Source organism: Callithrix jacchus, chromosome 7 (genome assembly GCF_049354715.1).
Source record: "Callithrix jacchus isolate 240 chromosome 7, calJac240_pri, whole genome shotgun sequence".
Lineage (NCBI taxonomy): Eukaryota > Metazoa > Chordata > Mammalia > Primates > Cebidae > Callithrix > Callithrix jacchus.
Window position 1 is genome coordinate 46,366,177 of NC_133508.1, and position 20,580 is coordinate 46,386,756.

A 20,580-nucleotide genomic window follows, 5' to 3' on the forward strand; every position below is an offset into this window, starting at 1 on the left:
ATTTGACCCAGCAATCCCACCACTATTGGGTATATACCCAAAGAACTATAAATCGTTCTACTATAAAGACACATGCACACGTATGTTCATTGTAGCCCTGTGTACAACAGCAAAGACCTGGAACCAACCCAAATGCCCATCAATGATAGACTGGACAAAGAAAATGTGGTACATATACACCATGGAATACATGTAGCCATAAAAAACGATGAGTTCGTGTCCTTTGTAGGGACTTGGATAAATCTGGAAACCATCATTCTCAGCAAACTCACCCAAGAACAGAAAGCCAAGCACCGTATGTTCTCACTCATAGGTAGGTGTTGAACAACAAGAACACGTGGACTCAGGGAGAGGAGCATCACACACAGGGGACAGTTAAGGGGGTAGGGGAGAGACAACGGGGGATGGGGAGGGAGGGGAGGGATAACATGAGGAGAAATGTCAGATATAGTATGCATCTAAAGTAAAATAAATAAATTATTTTTTTAAAAAAAAAAGACGGAAATTCTGACACATGCTATTAACGTGGATGAACTGTAAGGACATTATCCTGAGTGAAATAAATCAGGCACAAAAAGACAAATACTGTTTGATTCCACTCATATGAAGTGTTTTTATGAGGTAGGACAGTCAAAGAGGGAGGAAGTAGAATGGCGGTTGCCAGTGCTGCAGGAGAGGGGAAATGGAGTTACTGTTTAGGGGTACAGAGTTTCCGTTTTGTAAGGTAGAAAGAGTTCTGGAGTTGGATGATGGTGATGGCTACACGACAGTATTAATGTAATTAATACTACTGAACTGTGCACTTAAAAATGGGAGATGGTAAATTTTACTTCATGTATATATTTCATCACAATTTTTTTTAATGTATGTGGTGATTTGGGGGAAAAAAAACTCTGTATTTATATAAAATTCCTTATAGCAGTAACAAACAGTTCTAAGATGCTGCTCAACAGAATAAAGTGCCAGCAGAATAATAAGAAAAAAAACCTATTAAAGACGCTATGAAAATGAACCTTACCTGATGACTAGGACCAACACGAATCTCCCCCTGGGTACTGTTCAGCCTCCTGGAACAGTAATAGAGCGGATTAAGTTAGCACAATATAGTTTTGACATAAACATTCACTCATTTTTCAAAAACAGTAACTCACTTCAAATAAATGAGGAAAACTGGAGGAAGAATGAACGTCCCCACTACTTCTGATGTTCTCCTGTATACATATACCACCCACCACTACACACACCTCTAAAACCTTTTTCCTTTTAAAATCCTAAGGACTACAGCTTCCTTTCGTGAGAAACTTCCTATACCATCATTCTTTTTTTTGAGACAGAATCTTGCTCTGTTACCCAGGCTGGAGTGCAGCTGTACAATCTGGACTCACTACAACCTCCACCTCCTGGGTTCAAGTGAATTCGCCTGCCTCAGTCTCCCTGAGTAGCTGGGATTTCAGGTGCTTACCACACACCTGGCTAATTTTTGTAATTTTAGTAAATTTTGTAATTTTAATAATTTGGGATTTCGTCATTTTCAGGCCAGGCTGGTCTCAAACTCCTGATCTCAAGAGATCCGCCCACCTTGGCCTCCCAAAGTGCTGGGATTATAGCCGCGAACCAAAGCGCTTGGCCCCTATACCATCATTCTCTGATGCCTCTCAGAGATGGACATTCCTGTAGTACATTTCTAGTCAGACATTTCCTCTTCTCAAGACATGTCAGTGTGCCCTCCCATATGCCTTATAAAATACATAAGGACACATATTGGGTCATTCATTCATTCAACAAATATTTAAGTACCTATTATAAGCCAGGAGTTGTCCTAGGTGTTGGGGATAAGGCAACAAATGGACAAGCAGGGTGACTCCCACCTGTAATATCCTAGCACTTTGGGAGGCCAAGGAGGGAAGATCACTTGAGCTGAGAAGTTTAAGATCAGTCTGGGCAACAGCGAGTGATATCACCTCTACAAAAACTTTAAAAATTAGATGGACATGGTGGCACCCGCCTGTAGACCCAGTTACTCAGGAGGATTGGTTGAGCCTGGGAGGTCAAAGCTGCAGTAAGCCATGTTCGCACCATTGCACTCCAGCCTGGGCAACAGAGCACGACCCTGTCTATAAAAGTGGCAGCAAACAAAACAGAAGACGAACAAGAGGAAGAAATGTGATGGTCCAGTCCTCAAGAGTCTTACATTCCTCCAGCTGGGGAGGCAGCATCCGTATCAAAACACCAGAACAGGCCAATGCCCGTATTTATCAACCTAAGACACTTCAGAAGACAAAGTACAAAAAGGTAAAGGGGAGGTACCAAAATGAGGCAGGCTTCAAGAGTAGACACGGAAGGAGATAATAAGCCAACAGCAGGAAAAAAAGGGGACTTTCCAAGTAGAAATGAAAGCATGCAGAGGTGGCAGGTTGAAAGGGAGGGGCTGTGACGGGGAAATGCTTGCGTGAGGGCTGACTTCATCATACAAGCCATCTTCATTAGGAGAATGGCATGCGGAAAAAAGAAGCTAAAAGATGGATTGTTCTAATAGGTTTACAGGAAATGGAAGAAGCTGTTTTAGGAGGAATGTAGAGGAATCAAATCAGCCACAAGTTATTTTAATCACAAGCACTTCTTTAAGAAAAACAAGCAGTCAGTGTTACTGCTATTTTCCCTTCCAGCTTGTCCCTTTCTATTTTCTAACTAGCTGTGAACAAAACAAGCTGTCAAAAGTTATCTCCTTTATTTCTAAATACTTTCCAAATGTTTTTTTCCCTACAAGTAGACCTAGCCAGAATGTATCATTTCAGAAACCCTCTGCCACAGCCCATTCAGTAACTTGTGCCTAAAGCTCAACCTTCCTCAGGTTCTTCCAGAAGGTGTGTTACTCTAGAGTTCTCAAGTGGTTGGATATCATTTCCACATCACTGCTACACTGGCTGTTAAGTCCTTGACAATTCCCGAACAAACATTCTTGTTCCATTTTTATTTTTATTTTATTTTGGAGATGCAGTCTTGCTATGCTGCCCAGTCTCATCTCAAATCCCAGGGCTTCAAAGATCCCCTCCTCAGCCTCCCAAAGCACTGGAATTACAGACAGGAGCCACTGCACTCACCCTCCAACCCCATTTTTATTTTAATAAGCCAATATTATCATTATATTTAGCTCAAAACCATGATAGAAAAACAAACATCTAAATACCCTGTTGACTAGAACTACTTATATCTCATGTATTTTCATAAAAATAGGAGTCAGATAGTTATTAATAAACTAGTGATAGAAATAAGACAAAAAAATGTACTGGGCCATCTTAAGAGGCTTGAAAACATTTTATATCAGGGAAGAGTACTGATAAGTAGGCTATAACATGAAATCCCAGGTAAAATAAAGAACTTCTTAAAAGCTTATTTAGAAATCCCTCTTTATGACAAAAGTATTGTTTTTGTTTTGTTTTGTTTTGTTTTGAGACTGAGTCTCGCTCTGTCACCAGGCTAAAGTACACTGGCATGATCTTGGCTCACTGCAACCTCCAACTCCCTGGTTTAAGTGATTCCCTGCCTCAGCCTCCCGAATAGGTGGATTACAGGCATGTGCCACCACGCTTAGCTAATTTTTGTATTTTTAGTAGAATGGGGTTTCACCATGTTGGCTAGGATGGTCTTGATCTCCTAACCTCGTCATCTGCCCACCTCAGCTTCCCAAAGTGCTGGGATTACAGGCGTGAGCCACTGCGCCTGGCCTACAACAAAAGTATTTTAAAATTGTATGCAACTTTTAAATATCAGGGTTCTGTAGCAAAGAATATAACAAAGTTCTTTTTGAGCAGGCAGGATCTGAGGTGCAGACAATGGCATCAGCCTACCATTTGCAAGAGCTACAGAATATAGAATAAATGGCAAAAGTACTTTTTAGGTCCAAGATATAAAGAGGTAGATAGCAACATAAGCCATTAGAGAAAGTTTGATGCATTTGACAGAAAACTGTCAGAATAAATATGAATTGAAGATAAAGGACAAGAAGCACACATGGTGGGGAACTGCCAGCATCCAGCTGTGTCTGGAATCCACTGAGCAATCAGAATCCTCCTTACTGAACTAAGTATCCCTCCCCTCCTGCTGCACTGCTCTCTTCTCTTTTTTTCCTGTATCCCCAGACAGCTGCAACACCCTTGATAGGTCAGGCAGCTATGACACCCCAGAGTGTTTCCCTGGCAGATGGAAAAAGCATCCCCATGAGGCTGCAGCCAGGTACAAAGTGAGTCTATGAATTGCTCCCTTCTTGAATGCACCCTTTGTGGTTCATACCTCACTCTTGGAAGAATCTAGTACGGAATCTGCCTATCATTATCTATTCAATTAGGAATAGTTAAAAGTTCCTTGGTTGCATCAATGTTTCTAGACTACTAATTCACCAGAAATTAATATTTAAACATAATATCAACAGCTCGTAGGAAACCCTCTTAATCATCAATTGCAACCTGAATGTAATTACCACATTTTGTCTTTTACTTAACACAGCATTTCTCAAACTTTTAGGCTTCTGGACCCTTTTACACTCTTAAAAACTATTGGAGTGTATCTTGGTGGTCCCAGAATCTGTCTCTTGTTTCAACCATGTTTGGACAGCACATACCCTGGGACTCCATCTCTTCCAGCCTCCAACTGCCCTCTAATCTCCTCTCCATTTGCAACCTCCGGGACCCTTCTTCTTGGTCATCTCCTCTTCTGGGACCAGCCACCACTGTTTTTGCAGTTATCTCCTCATTGCTAACCAACCACAAGCTCTTGGATTCTTCAGAATTATCTCATCGAGGTGGCGGCTGCCATCAACCACCTGGTCAATTTGCATTTATGGACGTCTTACACCTATCTCTCTCTAAGCTTCTATTTCAACCATGATGTAGCTCTGTTAAACATGGGCCACTTCTTCCATGAATTGGCCAACGAGAAGCTTCAGGGCACCGAGTGTCTCTTAAAGACGAGTGTGTGGCAGCAGCACCCATTTCCAGGACATGCAGAAGCCATCTCAAGATGAGTGGGGGTAAAAGCCACCATGGCCCTGGGCAAAAACCTGAACCAGACCCTCTGGATCTTTAGGCCTGGGGGTCTGCCTGCACAGATCCCCATCTCTGTGACTTTCTGAGAGCCACTTGCTAGATGAGGAGATGAACCTCAACAAGATTGGCGACTACCTGACCAACCTCCCCAGGCTGGGCTGGGTAAGTGTCTCTTCCAAAAGACTCACCATCAAGCACCACTAGGAGTCTACAGAGCCCAGCAACCTTTAGGAGCCCCTCTCATACATAGTATTAGGGTTTCTGCCTAAGCAGCTCCTCCAGCCACTACCCTGGACCCATCTCTCAAGCCTTGGACAAAATGGAAATAAAACATTATAAAAAATAAAAATTACTGAACATCCCAAGGAATTTAAATTTTTTTAAACTTTCAAAATACTTTTTGATTTAAAAATAGCAATAAGCCCATTACATAACAACTTGCATATTCTTATAAAAAGTAATTGCATCTTTTAAGCAGAAAGCTTTAGTGAAAACAGAGGCATTCTTTTGTGTATTTGCAAATCTCGTTACTATTTGACTTAATAGAAAAGACAGCTAGATTTTCCTATCTACTTTTGAATTCAATCTACAATATGTTGTTGTGGTTAAAGTATATGAAATAATCCAGCCTAACATAGCCATGTAATAGAAAAGTGAAGAATATAGCCTTTTTGAGACTATACCAAAATCTCAACAAGTTCCCAGCACTTTGGGAGGCTGAGGTGTGAGGATCACTTGAGGTCAGGAGTTGGAGACCAGCCTGGCTAACATGGGGAAACCCTGTCTCTACTACAAGTACAGAAATTAGCTGGGTGTGGTGGCGCATGCCTATAGTCCCAGCTACTCAGGAGGCTGAGGCAGGAGAATCATCTGAACTGGGGAAACGGAGGTTGCAGTGAGCTGAGATGTACTCTAGCCTAGCAACAGAGCGAGACTCCATCTTAAAAAAAGAAGGAAGGGAGGGAGGGAGGGAGGGAGGGAGGGAGGGAGGGAGGGAGGAAGGAAGGAAGGAAGGAAGGAAGGAAGGAAGGAAGGAAGGAAGGAAGGAAGGAAGGAAGGAAGGAAGGAAATAATGAAGTCCACAAGCCATGCTTTGAGAACCACTGATTATGGTACATTCTGAACTTTAGAAAGTACTGGAAGCTAAAATTCATCTAGAAGATGCTAGGTTTCTCCTCTGACTAACAACAACAGTAGCTGATATTTCAGAACTTACTATTTGTTCTAGGTGCTCGATAGTATTATCTCATTTCTAGATATTAAGGTATTTAATTCATGTTTTGATACCAACAGACACATTAGTATCGCTATTCACAGAAATTGAGGTCTCTTTCCATCCTGTGTTCATAACAACACAGCACTAGACATGGTGGTGCACACCTGTAATCTCAGCACTTTGGGTTGCTGAGGCAGGAGGACAGCTTGAGCTCAGGAGTTTGAGACCAGCCTCAGCAACAGACTCTAGAAAAAAATTTTTTTAATTAGCTGGTAATGGTGGCACACACCTATAATCCCGCCTACTTAGGATGCTGAGGCAGGAGGATCACTTGAGCTCTGGAGTTTGAGGCTGCAGTGAGCTATTATAATGCCACTGTACTCCAGCCTGGGCAATAGAGCCAGACTCTGTCTTTAAAAAAACAAACAACAGGCCAGGCACAGTAGCTCACGCCTATAATCCCCACTTTGGGAGGCCAAGGTGGGCAGATCACCTGAGGTCAGGAGTTTGAGACCAGCCTGGACAATATGGTGAAACCCTGTCTCTACTAAAAATACAAAAATTAGTTGGGCATGGTGGCAGGTACCTGTAATCCCAGCTACTCAGGAGGCTGAGGCAGGAGAATTGCTTGAACCTGGGAGGTAGAGGTTGCAGTGAGCCAAGATCATGCCACTGCACTCCAGCCTGGGTGATAAGAGCAAGACTCCATCTCCAAACTAACAAACAAAAAACAGAGCTACTAAAGACATTTCTGCTTGGATGTACCATGCTGCTGCATTAACACAGCAGGTCTACTAAAAGCCAGGGTGGTCATCAATTTCAGAAGAAAAATCCAGACCAAAGGCAGTATGAATCCTAGCCAAGTAAGATGAAGAATACTACTATATGAAATAAGAAACCAAACATGGAAGCATGTCCAGGATAATGCAACAGGCACACATGTATCCTTATCCTCATCTTAAGAGTTTTCACATACATTATCTTAAATCTAAGTGTAGGCTGGGCACGGTGGCTCATGCCTGTAATCCCAGCACTATGGGAGGCCGAGGTGGACGGATCACCTGAGGTCAGGAATTCGAGACCAGCCTGGCCAACATGGAGAAACCCCACCCCTACTAAAAATACAAAAATCAGCCAGGCCTAGTGGCAGACACCTGTAGTCCCATCTACTCCAGAGGCTGGTGCAGGAGGATCGCTTGAACTCGAGAGGCAGAGGTTTCAGTGAGCCGAGATTCCCACCACTGTATGCCAGCCTCGGGGACAAAGTGAGACTCTATCTCAAAAAAAAAAAAAAAAAAAAGAAAATCTTTTTTTATTATAGTCACATAACAAACGTATGCAAAATAATAATACTAAGTTCTTTCTATATGCGAGGCATACATTATTTCATTATTCCATGACAACTCTATGAAGCAGTATCTCTACTTTATAGGTAATTATAACAATACTAATTTTAACACTAATAAAGCAACTAACATATCCATTGAACATTTACTATGTACCAGGCATTTCAAGCTAAGCAATTTCCATTTATTTTCTTATCTAATCTTAAAAGCGACGCTGTAAGAGAGGTGTTATTGTAACTGGTAAGCGTACAGGTTAGAACACTGAAGCCAAGAGACATTATGCTGTTGCCCAAGATTACAAAAGCTACTAAGTGGAGAAATCAGGATTCGAACTCAAAGTCAGCTGACTCCAAAGTCAGAGCTCTCAATCACACTCCCATATGGCAGAATGATTAAGTTACTGAACCAAAATCATACAATTAATTACAAACAGAATGATGAGAATCCATATTCCTTTTCCTATTCTGATTCTATGTTCATTTCCAATACCCAAGCAAGACAAAATGATCAAAAGAATGTTTTTACGTTTGAAAGTCATGATGAAAGAGGAAAACATATCAAAGTTAAAGGCCAATTTATATAATACTCTTGAAATGACAAAATTACAGAATGGAGAACAGATTCACGACTGCCAGGTGTTAGAGATGGTGGAGAGGGAGGGAGAGAGGGCATGGGTGTGGCCATAAAGGGAGAACTTTATAGTGATGAATAGCTCTGCCTCTTCATTGTTGTGGTGGTTACATATAACTATACATGTGATAAAATGACACAGAACTACACGCACACAATCCACTAATGCCAGTTCCCTGGTTTGGGTATTATATTACAGTTACAAAAGATGAGCCCACTCTGTGGTATCTTTGCAATTTCCCATGAATCCAAAAAATTTAAAGTTTTTAAAAAGTCAAAGGAAGAGGGGATATACTACAGGCAGATGGGAAATAAGAAAGAATACCAGACATGAAAAAAAACTGATTAAAGGACAAACAGATCAACCCCAAATGACACTGTACACAGCTGAACTAGTAACTGAAGAAAGAGGGCCACAGCTTAGGAGCAATGAGATTCAGTAAACTTACTCCAGTGACTTATTTCTGTTTTCTCTATGTTTACTAAGGATTTCTGCTGTGGATTCATCATCTTAGAGACATCTTTATACTGTGAATCATAATACAGAAACCGAATTAAGAGCTGTGAAGAAGAAATTTCCCTGTGTAGCTAATGTAGAGATATATGTTTTTCAAAACAGCTGAGGTTCAGCCTGTATTAATCTACAAATCTATGTTTTGGAATATGAAAAAAAAATAGTTCCAGAAGCCAAATTACAACAATAATGATAAGTCATTGTTTTTATTCCTGAAGTATTAAACAGAAAACCATTGTATATGAAATCTGATTTTTAAAAAAGTGTAACAAAGCAGTATCCATAGTAACTACAACTTAATATTTCAGTCCTCTTCAGCTGCAGTGGATTAAATAAAATGACAAGATGTTCCCTTTGAAAAGTAACCTGTTACCATGGAAACATTTTAGACTAAGAAGTAAACAGAATGGACAGAAAGGAGCAGGGAGCCTGCAAATGAATATCAAAAAGGGAGAAGCATCTTTGCAGAGGAGATGGAGGTGGTGATGGCAGGCAGAGGGAGGGCCTGTGAGAAGAGCATGCCTGCTAAGTGCAGGATCCCGGCCCAACCCAGAGGCTTGGCCAAGAATATGATGTGGCCACTTCTTCACCCTGAAGAAAGGGGAAGGGGCAGGAAGAAAGCAATGTTCTGTGAATGTTCATCAAAGACGCCCAAAGATCTCTGTGTGATCACGGCGACTGCTTAAGATAGGGACTTGATTCTATAAGGGAAGAGGGGAGGATACAGATATGGGAGGAAGACATGAACAGAAGGCACCACCATGAAGCAACTAAGGGCAAAAGCTGACTCTCTCCTTCAGCCCCTCCCCAAGCCTTGGGTTGTAACAGCAGTGTAGCCTGTGTTCCATTCCCAGGGTGCTGAGACTGAAAGGCCTCAAGTCAGACCCTTGTCTGTGGCTGGCGTCATGTATGAATGTGATTACTGAGAAATCTCTCTTCCTGTCCTTCAGATGGTAAACTTCATGCAGACATAAAAATGCAGACATTTTTATCTTTTCCACAGGGTATGCGGCTGAGCAGGACACGACCAACATGGCATCAACAGAATGACGACCTTAGAAACTCCACTTAGTAGCACATTTAGAAAGTGACCACAGAGGCTGGGTACAGTGGCTCACGCCTGTAATCCCAGCACTTCGGGAGGCGGAGGCGGGCAGATCACGAAGTCAGGAAATCGAGACCACCCTGGCTAACACGGTGAAACCTCATCTCAACTAAAAATACAAAATTTAGCCAGGCATGCTATAGTCCCAGCGACTTGGGAGGTTGAGGCAGGAGAATTGCTTGAACCCGGGAGGTGGAGGCTGCAGTGAGCCAAGATAATGCCATGGCGCTCCAGCCTGGCAACACAGCAAGACTTCGCCTCAAAAAAAAAAAAAGAAAAAAGAAAGAAAAAAGTAACCAGAGAAAGAGTCTGTGGGTCCAGAACAAAATACACCATATTTTAAGAAAACCAAAAGGCAATTTATCAGAATGACCTTTTTAGATGGATTGTGAGGTAGGAATGAAAGCGAGGCTAAGAAGGAAGACTCATACAATATGCTGGGTTTCGCAATTTTCTCCAGCACGAACACATATTTCATAGCTGCATTTAACAAGTATGAAATTTCTTTAAAATCTGCCATAGTATCTTAAAAAGCCACGTAAATGTTGTATTCTATTTCATCATATTTTCCCATTCATCTTTAGAGAAAAATTTCCCTAAATCGGAATAAAATCATTGTGCTGGCCGACTCTGGGCACACTTCCTGTGCGTTAGCCGTGCTCCTTGAGAAACAGCAACAAACAAACAAACAAACAAAAAAACACCGTTGTGGTTTGTACATTCTATTAGGATCTCCCATGACACTGGCACTTCATTCCTGAGAAAGAGGAGCTGTCACCACACACCTGAGTCTAGATGTTCAAAAGCAGGGAAAGAGCATGGATTTCAGAATTAAATGAACCTGAATTAAAAGTTCAGTATCAGGTTGGGTGTGGTGGTTCATGTGTGTAATCCCAGCACTTTGTAAGGCCAAGGTGGGTGGATCCCTTGAGGCCAGGAGTTCAAGACCAACCTGGGCAACACAGCAAGACCTAGTCTCTACCAAAAAAAAATATTAAAAACTAGCCAGGCATGGTAAAATGCACGTGTAGTCCTAGCTACTTGGGAGGCTGAGGTAGGAGGATCGCTTGAGCCCAGATGTTTGAGGTTGCAGTGAGCTATGATCATGCCACTTCACTCCAGCGTGGGCAACAAAGTGAGACCCTGTCACTAATGAAATTTTAAAAATAAACAAATAAATTTCAGTAGCCAAGGTTTTGCTTGCATTAAGTGTGATTTTAAGGACACAATTAAATCTGGGTCCTTAGTTTCCTCACCTATAAAATGAAATTGATAATGCTACTATGCAAGGTTATTATAAAAGTAAAAGATGATTTATGGAAAGAACCAGACACAGTACCTGTTGCTTAGAGGTCATTATTATTATTAACTCTATGTACTGGCAATAAGAGAGAATGAGAGCTAACCCTGCTATTATGAGTTCCTATATTACTGCTTACCTTTTCTTCAGCCTATAGGCAGCCAGGATTTTATACTTATTTTGTGTAGTTATTTCTTTGAAGGGCTGTCTTGCTCTCTAGACTGGAAGTATGTGTGGGTAAGAACTAAGTCTGGTTTTGGTCACCATAAAACAGAACTCACTGGCTCTTATTAAATATATTTTTAATAAATAAATGACTCCAATATTCTGGGATATTTTGTTTGTTTGTTTGTTTCTGTGAGAAGGAGTCTCGCTCTATCACCCAGGCTGGGGTGCACTGGCATGATCTCAGCTCACTGCAACCTCTGCCTCCCAGGTTCAAGCAATTTTCCTGCCTCAGCCTCCTGAGTAGCTGGGACTATAGGCACATGCCACAAGGCCTGGCTGACTTTTTGTATTTTTAGTAGAGACAGGGTTTCATCATGTTTAGAAGCCAGGATGGTCCCAATCTCCTGACCTCATGATCTGCCTGCCTCGGCCTCCCAAAGTGCTGGGCTTACAGGCATCAGCCACTGTGCTCAGCCAATGACTCCAATATTCTAACTCTACTACTGCTTAGCCACAGACAGCAAGTAAGGGCTCTGCTGCAAAACTTAAGACAGTTAAGTCACTGTGACAGAAAGCCAGTACTCCAAGCAAAATTAACTTAAAAGCAGGTTTGATAAACTGCCTAACAGGAACAAAATTTGTCATTCAATCAAAAATCAAACTAAAAAAACAAAGACAGAGATTTAGTCAACTTAAAGTTACCACTTCCATATTCACACACAAATACAAAAGTCAACACAAGAACTTGTCCAAAATCATAAAATTGTAAATTTTCTTGATAGAAAGTTCCTGAGAGGCCATCTGATCCAATCTTCTAGCTTAAAAGAAGAAACCAAGGCCTGAGGAAAGAAAAGTGCTTTTTTTTTTTTTTTTTTTTTTTTTTGAGACGGAGTTTCGCTCTTGTTACTGAGGCTGGAGTGCAATGGCGCGATCTCGGCTCACCGCAACCTCTGCCTCCAGGGTTCAGGCAATTCTCCTGCCTCAGCCTCCCGAGTAGCTGGGATTACAGGCACGTGCCACCGTGCCCAGCTAATTTTTTGTATTTTTAGTAGAGAGGGGGTTTCACCATGTTGACCAGGATGGTCTCAATCTCTTGACCTCGTGATCCACCCACTTTGGCCTCCCAAAGTGCTGGGATTACAGGCTTGAGCCACCACGCCTGGCCAGAAAAGTGCTCTTTTAAGGGGTCACACTGAGTTAATTACTAAAGAAGAATCCAGGCCACAGAGACAGCTCTCCCACAGCATTCTCCTAAATATAATTCAGGGTCCAGAACTAGAAATTTGGTGTTGCCTGAGGAATAAGAATTCCCATGCTGGTAAGATGCAATAAATATGGTCTCCACACACAATAATGTATGAGTAATGCCAGGAAAAAACTGGTCAAAAAATTTTACAGCTGAGAAAGATCTAGTTTCAAAGAACTACAGTGACTTTGCTCTGTTGTCTAAATTTCTTATGTGCCTTTTCTTTCCTCCATTATGTGGTAACCTACCGTGTATCTGACAATGTCATATAACAACATTCCACCACAGGCTCCTCACAAACTTTACTGTAATGGCCTGCAGCAAAGTTTAGGGACTGCAGCCTAACAAAGCTGCCTGCATGCCTGCACACAAATGGAGCTTCAGCCAACAAACTTAAGAAAAAAAAAAAAACCCACTATGACCAAAACCAATTATAAAGCAGGAGTCACTGTAGATTAAGCTGCTCTCCTGACCAAAGAGGTTGCTAGCTTACTGCACAGTGAAATCAAACTGTATAACAAAGCTGAATGGTGCACCTCCTCAAGAAAAAAAGGGACTGTAGACCAAGAAGGCGTCTAACACATGTCTAAATGTTTCTTTGTCCCCTCTGGGGAATGTTATAAAAAACATGACAATTGTCTTATTCCTCCTTCCTGCAGTGGTAGGAATATAAAAGGAAGAGAACACAAACAGGCATTAACTAACACACACACACATACATACATACATACACACACACACGCACCTCATGTGAGAAAGCGGCAGGAAATGTTTAATGCTGAACACATCAAATGTTGTAATTATGGAAGCAGAGCTTCTTTAAAAATCAAAAACAAAAAAACTCCAAGATGTATGAAAACATAAGCACCCAAAGAGAAGAAGAAGAAAGTGAACTGGTAACTGGTTAACAATTACTATAATTCCTAAAATAACCCCTAGCATTGTCCTAGTTGAAGAGGCTATTTAAAATAAAAATAAAAAAATATTGGCCAGGCACAGTGGCTCATGCCTATAATCCTGCCACTTTGAGAGGCCAAGACAGGAGGATAGTTTGAGGCCAGGAGTTCGAGACCAATCCAGGCAACAAAGTGAGACCCTGTGCCTTTTTTTTTTTTAATTAAAATTAAAAAAAAAAAATGTGTTGTTGAAATAATCATTATCTATGTGAGCTTGAGATTGTACATCTGACCTTTGAATTAATAACAATAATGTATTAAGCAACTACGTGCCAAGCACTTTCACATTGTTTTCATCTAATCTTTATAAAAACTATAAGAAATACTTATTTCCATATTACTCATGAGAAAAATGAAGTTCAGGGGAGGGAAGGAACCTGTCCAATGTCGTAGCTTGTCCAATGTCACTTATCAGGTGAAATATGAACATACTACCTGGCTCCAAATCCAGTCTTTCTTCTTACCATGGATGATGTATGTATTTACTCAACATATTCATACCAAAGACCCATTTGCCAGGTACTCTACTAGAAATGGAGACAATAAGAATAGACTTGGCCCCTGACCCAACAGCTTAATGTCTAATAGGGAAAATAATCAAATAAATGTGTAGCTCAAAATGTCTGATATAAATAATCTCTGATTTTCCCAGTTGAATTAAGATGAAGTATTTCACCTTAACTCAAAGTATCATACGGTGTATAATATGAGATTAGTTATTTTTCAGAACTGTTTTAAACATACATTCAAGCATGAATCTCGTTAGACCAAAAAGAAAAATAAATTAGCCTCATGCTTTACCACCCAAAATGGAGGACTACAGGCATGCCCACATCAGAAACTGCTCAAAAGAGATGATAACCGATTATCTGCGCTTATTTAGGTGAATGTACACACTATTTACAATATTCCTCTAGCTATTATTTTCTACCTTCTCTCTCATCCTGTCATTTATCTTATAGGATAAGTGGTATTCTGATGGAAGACAACTCTGTACAGTAACAAACAGAAAGTCCCTGGGAAATGGGTCTTTGGTATGAATATGCTGAATAAATGAGTACAAAAAGTAAAATGGAAAAACAAATTCAGAAGGAAAAGAATCAGGAAAAAAGAACAACTAGAGAATCAGAGACATCAGGTTTTAGGTATATTAGAGTCTTATAATTCATAAATTAACACACTATCCAGAATCAAGGAAGAAGTGAAAAGCAGATTAAGAATGAAATGTCAGCGGGACATGGTCGGTGGCTCACGCCTGTAATCCCAGCACTTTTGGAGGCCGATATGTGTGGATCGCCTGAGGTCAGGAGTTCGAGACCAGCCTGGCCAACATGGTGAAACCCCGTCACTACTAAAAATACAAAAATCAGTCAAGTGTGGTGGCAAGTGTCTGTAATTCCAGCTATTTGAGAGGCTGAGGCAGGAGAATCACTTGAACCTGGGAATCAGAGGTTGCAGTGAGCTGACATCACACCATGGCACTCCAGCCTGGGTCACAAGAGCAAGACTCCATCTCATAAAAAGAAAAAGAATGAAATGTCAGGCCAGGCACGGGGGCTCATACCTGTAATCCTGGCACTTTGGGAGGCCAAGGCTAGAAGTTCAAGACCAACCTGGGCAACAAGGTGAAATCCCGTCTCTATAGAAAATACAAAAAATTAGCCAGGTGGCGCCCACCTGTAGTCCCAGCTATGTGGGAAGCTGAGGCAGGAGAATCACCTGAGCTCAGGGAGGTCGAGGCTGCAGTGAGCTGAGAGCACAACGCTGCTCTCCAGCCTGGGTGACAGAGTGAGAACCTATCTCAAAAAGTAAAAGAAAAGGAGTGAAATGTCAAACACAACCAAGTTCATTCTAGCTTTCAACCAAAGACAGTCTGCAAAACTTATGTTGACAGAGGAATACTAGAAATGTGAGGCTCCCTCAGATTCTATTACAATGATAAGAAAAACTAATAAGATAATAATTTTGTGAACGTTTATATTCGAAAAATATACTTGCTATATGCCCAACATTTCCTCATAGTGTCAAGTGCAAAAGAAGCAGAACCATAAGCCAAAATGAAACAAACTAGCATCTTTTCCATGTTCAAGCTACAGAGACCAAAGATTTCATCAACCAACAGAGTGAACTTCCAATGAACTCCAGTGAACTTCCCTCACCTCCTTCACCAGACAAGCACAGAAGCCCTAAAGCAAGGCTTTACCATTCCAAAAAATATTTTTCCAAGACAGGATAATATAGAACAAATACATACTGCACAAGAAGTAGCTCTAGTGACTTATTTTATTGGATTTGAAACATAGACAAATTCGAGTCTTAACAATAGTATATCCACAGATCAGTCAGTAACCACAAGTCTTCACCATCAAATAGATGGCGGCATCCAAGCTCCATAAACAGGCCTAGACAGGCCAGCCATACTAGTGGCAGGAACCTGATCCAGAGCTGATGCAGCTATGAGCACAGCTTCCTGTGCACATTTTTATTTGCTAACTGTAAAGAAAATTTCAGAAGAGGTAAAGATCTAGACAGAAAGGCAGTATTCTCCCGACTCAAACAGTGAGTTTATTCCTTGAGCTTGAAATGTTAGTCCTGCCCAGATTCCACATGGGCATAACAGAAAGTGGTGCAGTGTCCAGTTCCTCTCATCTATAGAAGGGATACTTTTATTAAAAGAGACAAACAGGAAGGAAGAGCAATGGTGCTTTTAAATAGAGTAAAATAAGGCAAGTTCCAGAACCAACACTACATGGTATGGGGAAAGTGGGTACTTGCCCAAAACTCCCCAATTCAGTGCCCAAATAAATATGGTCACAATGGGAAGAAAGCCCTCACATGTATGAAAAAATGGATCACAAAAATAATAAAAATGCATACCCTAAATTATCCCTCCTCAATTCATCTCCTTAATTGCAATCCCAAAACTGAATCTGTAAGAATACAGATTATACTTCACTCATATTTTCTTTTTTTTTTTTTTTTGAGATGGAGTGTCACTCTGTTGCCCAGGCTGGAGTGCAATGGCGCTATCTTAGCTCACTGCAACCTCTGCCACCTGGGTTCAAGCGATTCTCCTGCCTCAGCCTTCCGAGTAGAAAGGATTACAGGCACGTACCACCGCGCCCGGCAAATTTTTGTAGTTTTTAGTAGAGATGGGGTTTCACCATCTTGGCCGGGCTGGTCTTTAACTCCCGACCTCGTTTCGGAGAAACGTTTCGGAGAAAAAGAGAAGAAGCAAATTTCTTCTCTTTCCTATGAGGTGTTTTCATTCAGTTGCACATTCTTCTTCAATATTGTACACTTTCTTCCATCCTCATGAATGTATAAAATCTAGGTGGCATTCAAAATTTTTCTAACCTTTATCAGAAGAAAAAGAAAGAATGGAAACAAAAAGGAGCAAATAATACAATTCAAAAACTTCATCTCATATCTGCTTGGGTTAAGAATTCAATTTGTCCTAAATCTTATTTTGACTGGCTCCCTAAATGAACCATGGTGAAAGCCAACTGTCTGAATCCACTCTGCAACAGGACACCCAAAAATCACAACTTCCTCCGGGTAGAAGAAACTAGTGTCAGGCTATCAAGCCGTGGGTACGAAACGTGGCCTTGTCAGTGACTGCCTTCTCAGCACCAACTACGCTTCTTACTCCATTTAAGGGAACAGAATTTCAAGTCACATGATAACATACACATATGCAAAAAATGCTATCCGATTCTAAAACAAAGATACAAAAACCAAATACCTAAACTTCAATTTCTAAGAGAAATGTCAATGCATACTTTGTTTTAATTGCCAAGAAATTTTCCATAAGCTCCAAAAGGAAGATGAGTCTGCTTCCTTTTGAAAGCAAGAGATGAAGTAAAGATTGTGACACAATCTTTCATTTTTAAAAAATTCATTTTAAGGTGATATTGTTGCCACCATAATTCACAAGTGTTCCCTGCATATGTCAGACTTCAGAAAAAAAATGACGAAAATTATAATTTCCTCTGGCAAACAGGCGCTCAATCAAAACAAGGTTCCACCCACCTTCAAAGCAACCAATAGCTGCCCACCTACCATCCTTCCTAAAACATCCAAACAGAGCTGCACTTGGGCCCAGGCATTCCATACTAGCCACAAGGCAAGGGGGCGGTCTGCAGGCTTGCTCTGCAGGTCTTGAAGGCAAACAAGCTTGACAACGCACACCCAGCACGACTGAGGTTAAGATTATACTAAGAGACGAAGAGGTAAGGGAAAGGGAAAGAAGGGAAGAGGACAGGGACAGAGGAACCCACAAAGCTTCACATTCTACGCCTGCTGAATTCCTCTCTGGTAGTCCCCATTCTTAGTTCTGATTTTACGCTTCACAATACCACCTACGTGGCCAGCCAGGGCTGAATTAAAGGCTCTCAGGAACATGCACTATGAATGATGAAATGATTCATAAACACCTTCAGAAGTGAGAAAGAGCAGCAAAACCCATCGCTGTTTCAGTGAGGCCAGGGAAAGAGAGCCTACCTGCAGGGGCTGAATGGATCATCCATGACTAACACGGGCTCTGGTGAGTCTAGCTGGATCCCTGAGCCTCTACTCTCTGCTAAAACTCTGCCCTTTTCTACTCTAACAACTCAAAATGGAGGCACATGCAGTCTCAGAGACCTCATAGAGCTTTCACTGAGCTTGTGCTATGACCTAAGCCTTCACGCAGAACGCAGAAACTTCCCCTCACACTGACAGGACTGAGCATGTGCTGTGACCCTCCCTCATCCACACACTGTCTCTCGACGACGCAATCAATCTCAACCCTGCTGTTTCCGTAAATAAAGCCCAGCCAACAGACTCTGCAGCTTCTCCCTGCACACCAAGCTAGTGTGCAGGGAAGTGGGGCCTTAGAAAGGGGATCCAAGACAGCCAACACCAGGGAACTCAGCAAGCCAGCCATGGAGAGGCTTCAGTCAAATGCCCTGGTCTGTCAAGACAACAGCAAGTTTTGTCTTTTTTTTTTTTTTTTTTTTTTTTAAGGTAAATGGTGATTTTAAAAAGCAAGATTGCCAAGAAAGAATAGAATCAAAAGACACAGATATGAATGACTACACACAAGATCAACTAAAGAAATACTGCAGCACATTTAAAAACATAGTATTAGATACTTAAAAGAAGCAATTTTACAAATTTCTTTTTGAAACTCTAACATTTTACAAAAGACCAATCAGGGTAGTTATGGAGTACCTGGCCTTGTCACAGTATAGATGGTATTGTCAGCAGGGTAGCTAAAGCAAGCTGTATTTTCTGCAAAGAGCTTAATCTTCCTTAGATAAAAAACTAAAAATAATAAATAAAATGTTCCCCTAACAATAATTTAAACTATTTCCTAAAGTAACATTAGCCCATTCAAGTCTAGCTTGAAAATGTAATTCTAACAATTAGGCAGGAAGGTTCAAGATTCAAAGAACACCATGTCACAAACACATGAACATCCAAAAATCTCACTTGAGGTCCTGATTCAAAACACTAAGGCAGATCCAAGTAAGAAATCCTAGCTTTGGACGTGCAGGCTTAGTTTCCACTTGCAAACTAAGAGGTGATTCTATAGACTATTAATCAGTTACAAAAAGGAAAAAAAAAAAAAAAGGAAGACCATGAACCTTGCCAAAATTACAAACCCACAAGATAGGGCAGGAAAGGGCAGTGCCAATTTTGTTTCCCAGAAATGTCATGGAATGTCAGGAAATTAAAGCCTGTTTAAAAGAACACACAGATTCTTCAAGATTCCAAGGCCGGGCGCGGTGGCTCACGCCTGTAATCCCAGCACATTGAGAGGCGGGTGGATCACGAGGTCAAGAGATCAAGACCATCCTGGCCAACATTGTGAAACCCCATCTCTACTAAAAAGTACAAAAAATTAGCCGGTCGTGGTGGTGCGTGCCTGTAGTCCCAGCTACTCGGGAGGCTGAGACAGGAGAATTGCTTGAAACCGGAAAACGGAAATTGCCGTGAGCCAGGATTGCACCACTGCACTCCAGCCCGGTGATTGAGCGAGACTCTGTCTCAAAAAAAGAAAAAAAAAGATTCCTACAGTAAATGCAGAATCAATTCCATTTCCATAGCATTCAAATTTATGCTACGAAATAAACTAAATTCTGAAGCTATGATTCAATAAACTCTTACCCTGCTGATAATGTAATTTACAAAGTACAAGAAATGCCAAGTACACTTAAATATGCTTTCCTTTGACCTAACACAGGAAACAAATATCTACAGGCTGGAAGAACATTTTCCCTTATTGGTGTGTAAGACAATATATTCCCAAAAATGCTGTTACTGCAATACTTTCTAAACATAAAACCAATGAAATTAGAACCTTGCAGCCAAATAATATGAATATGAGTAGCAAAGAATTTCCTCCCAAAAGTGTACATTTTTAAAAAAACCTACCTAACTTTTTCATATGGAAAATGTTTACTTGAAGAGAGCAACACAAAATAATATGTAATAAATTCATCAGTCTCTGAAAACCCATGAAACAGGTATATAGAGCACAGTATAAAAATGGTTATTATAACAGCAAATTAAGCAACGTGGATTATAATTTTGGTTTTACTAGATGCCCTGAGTTACCAAAATCCAGTGGCCTTTCCCTGTAATAACGGATTCCAAAGGTGGTGCCAGCCTATGCTGACATTCTCTTCATTGTCTTTCCTAGAGATGGCATCTCACAGTTGGCTTCACATACCATGTCACTGAGACAGCCCTTTCTCTTGTCACCCCTCAGGGACAGCATACGCCAATGGTCGCACCCCAGACCTCTTCTTCACCCTCTGTCTCCTGAGGAAAAGTCACCCACACTACCACCATGCCAGCCAGCTCCTCTCTGAGGACACCTCCTTTCTGGTAGCAACTCAGGAATGAAGGAGCCTCGGGCTCCTTTCACTGCATCTTTCTGGTGAACTGCACCTCTCTTCTTAGATTATAAGCACTTCAGGGACAAGGATGCTACCTAAATCACCTTTATTGGAACCACTCCACTCTCCTATTTTGTACCTCAAACAACTATATTTGAAGCACTGGAAAG

The 20,580-nt window shown here is 41.2% G+C and overlaps 1 protein-coding gene and 1 non-coding gene across 14 annotated transcripts in view; both read right to left on the reverse strand.

Annotated features, from left to right (window-relative positions):
• Window positions 1-20,580, reverse strand: part of RERE (arginine-glutamic acid dipeptide repeats) — a 466,088-nt gene that overhangs the window by 150,791 nt on the left and 294,717 nt on the right. For 11 of the 13 annotated variants that reach the window (XM_078330305.1, XM_078330303.1, XM_078330302.1 and 8 more), the window contains one exon: window positions 1,019-1,067. In XM_078330305.1, the coding sequence (XP_078186431.1) occupies window positions 1,019-1,067 (49 nt within the window). Of the gene's footprint in view, window positions 1-1,018; window positions 1,068-18,026; window positions 18,304-20,580 lie in introns of those variants that run through there. The other 2 variants (XM_078330307.1, XM_035307607.3) reach the window with 1 other exon arrangement.
• LOC118143500 (small nucleolar RNA SNORA77) lies at window positions 4,126-4,250 on the reverse strand. Its single transcript, XR_004727706.1, has one exon. It is a non-coding gene; the product is annotated as a small nucleolar RNA SNORA77 (small nucleolar RNA).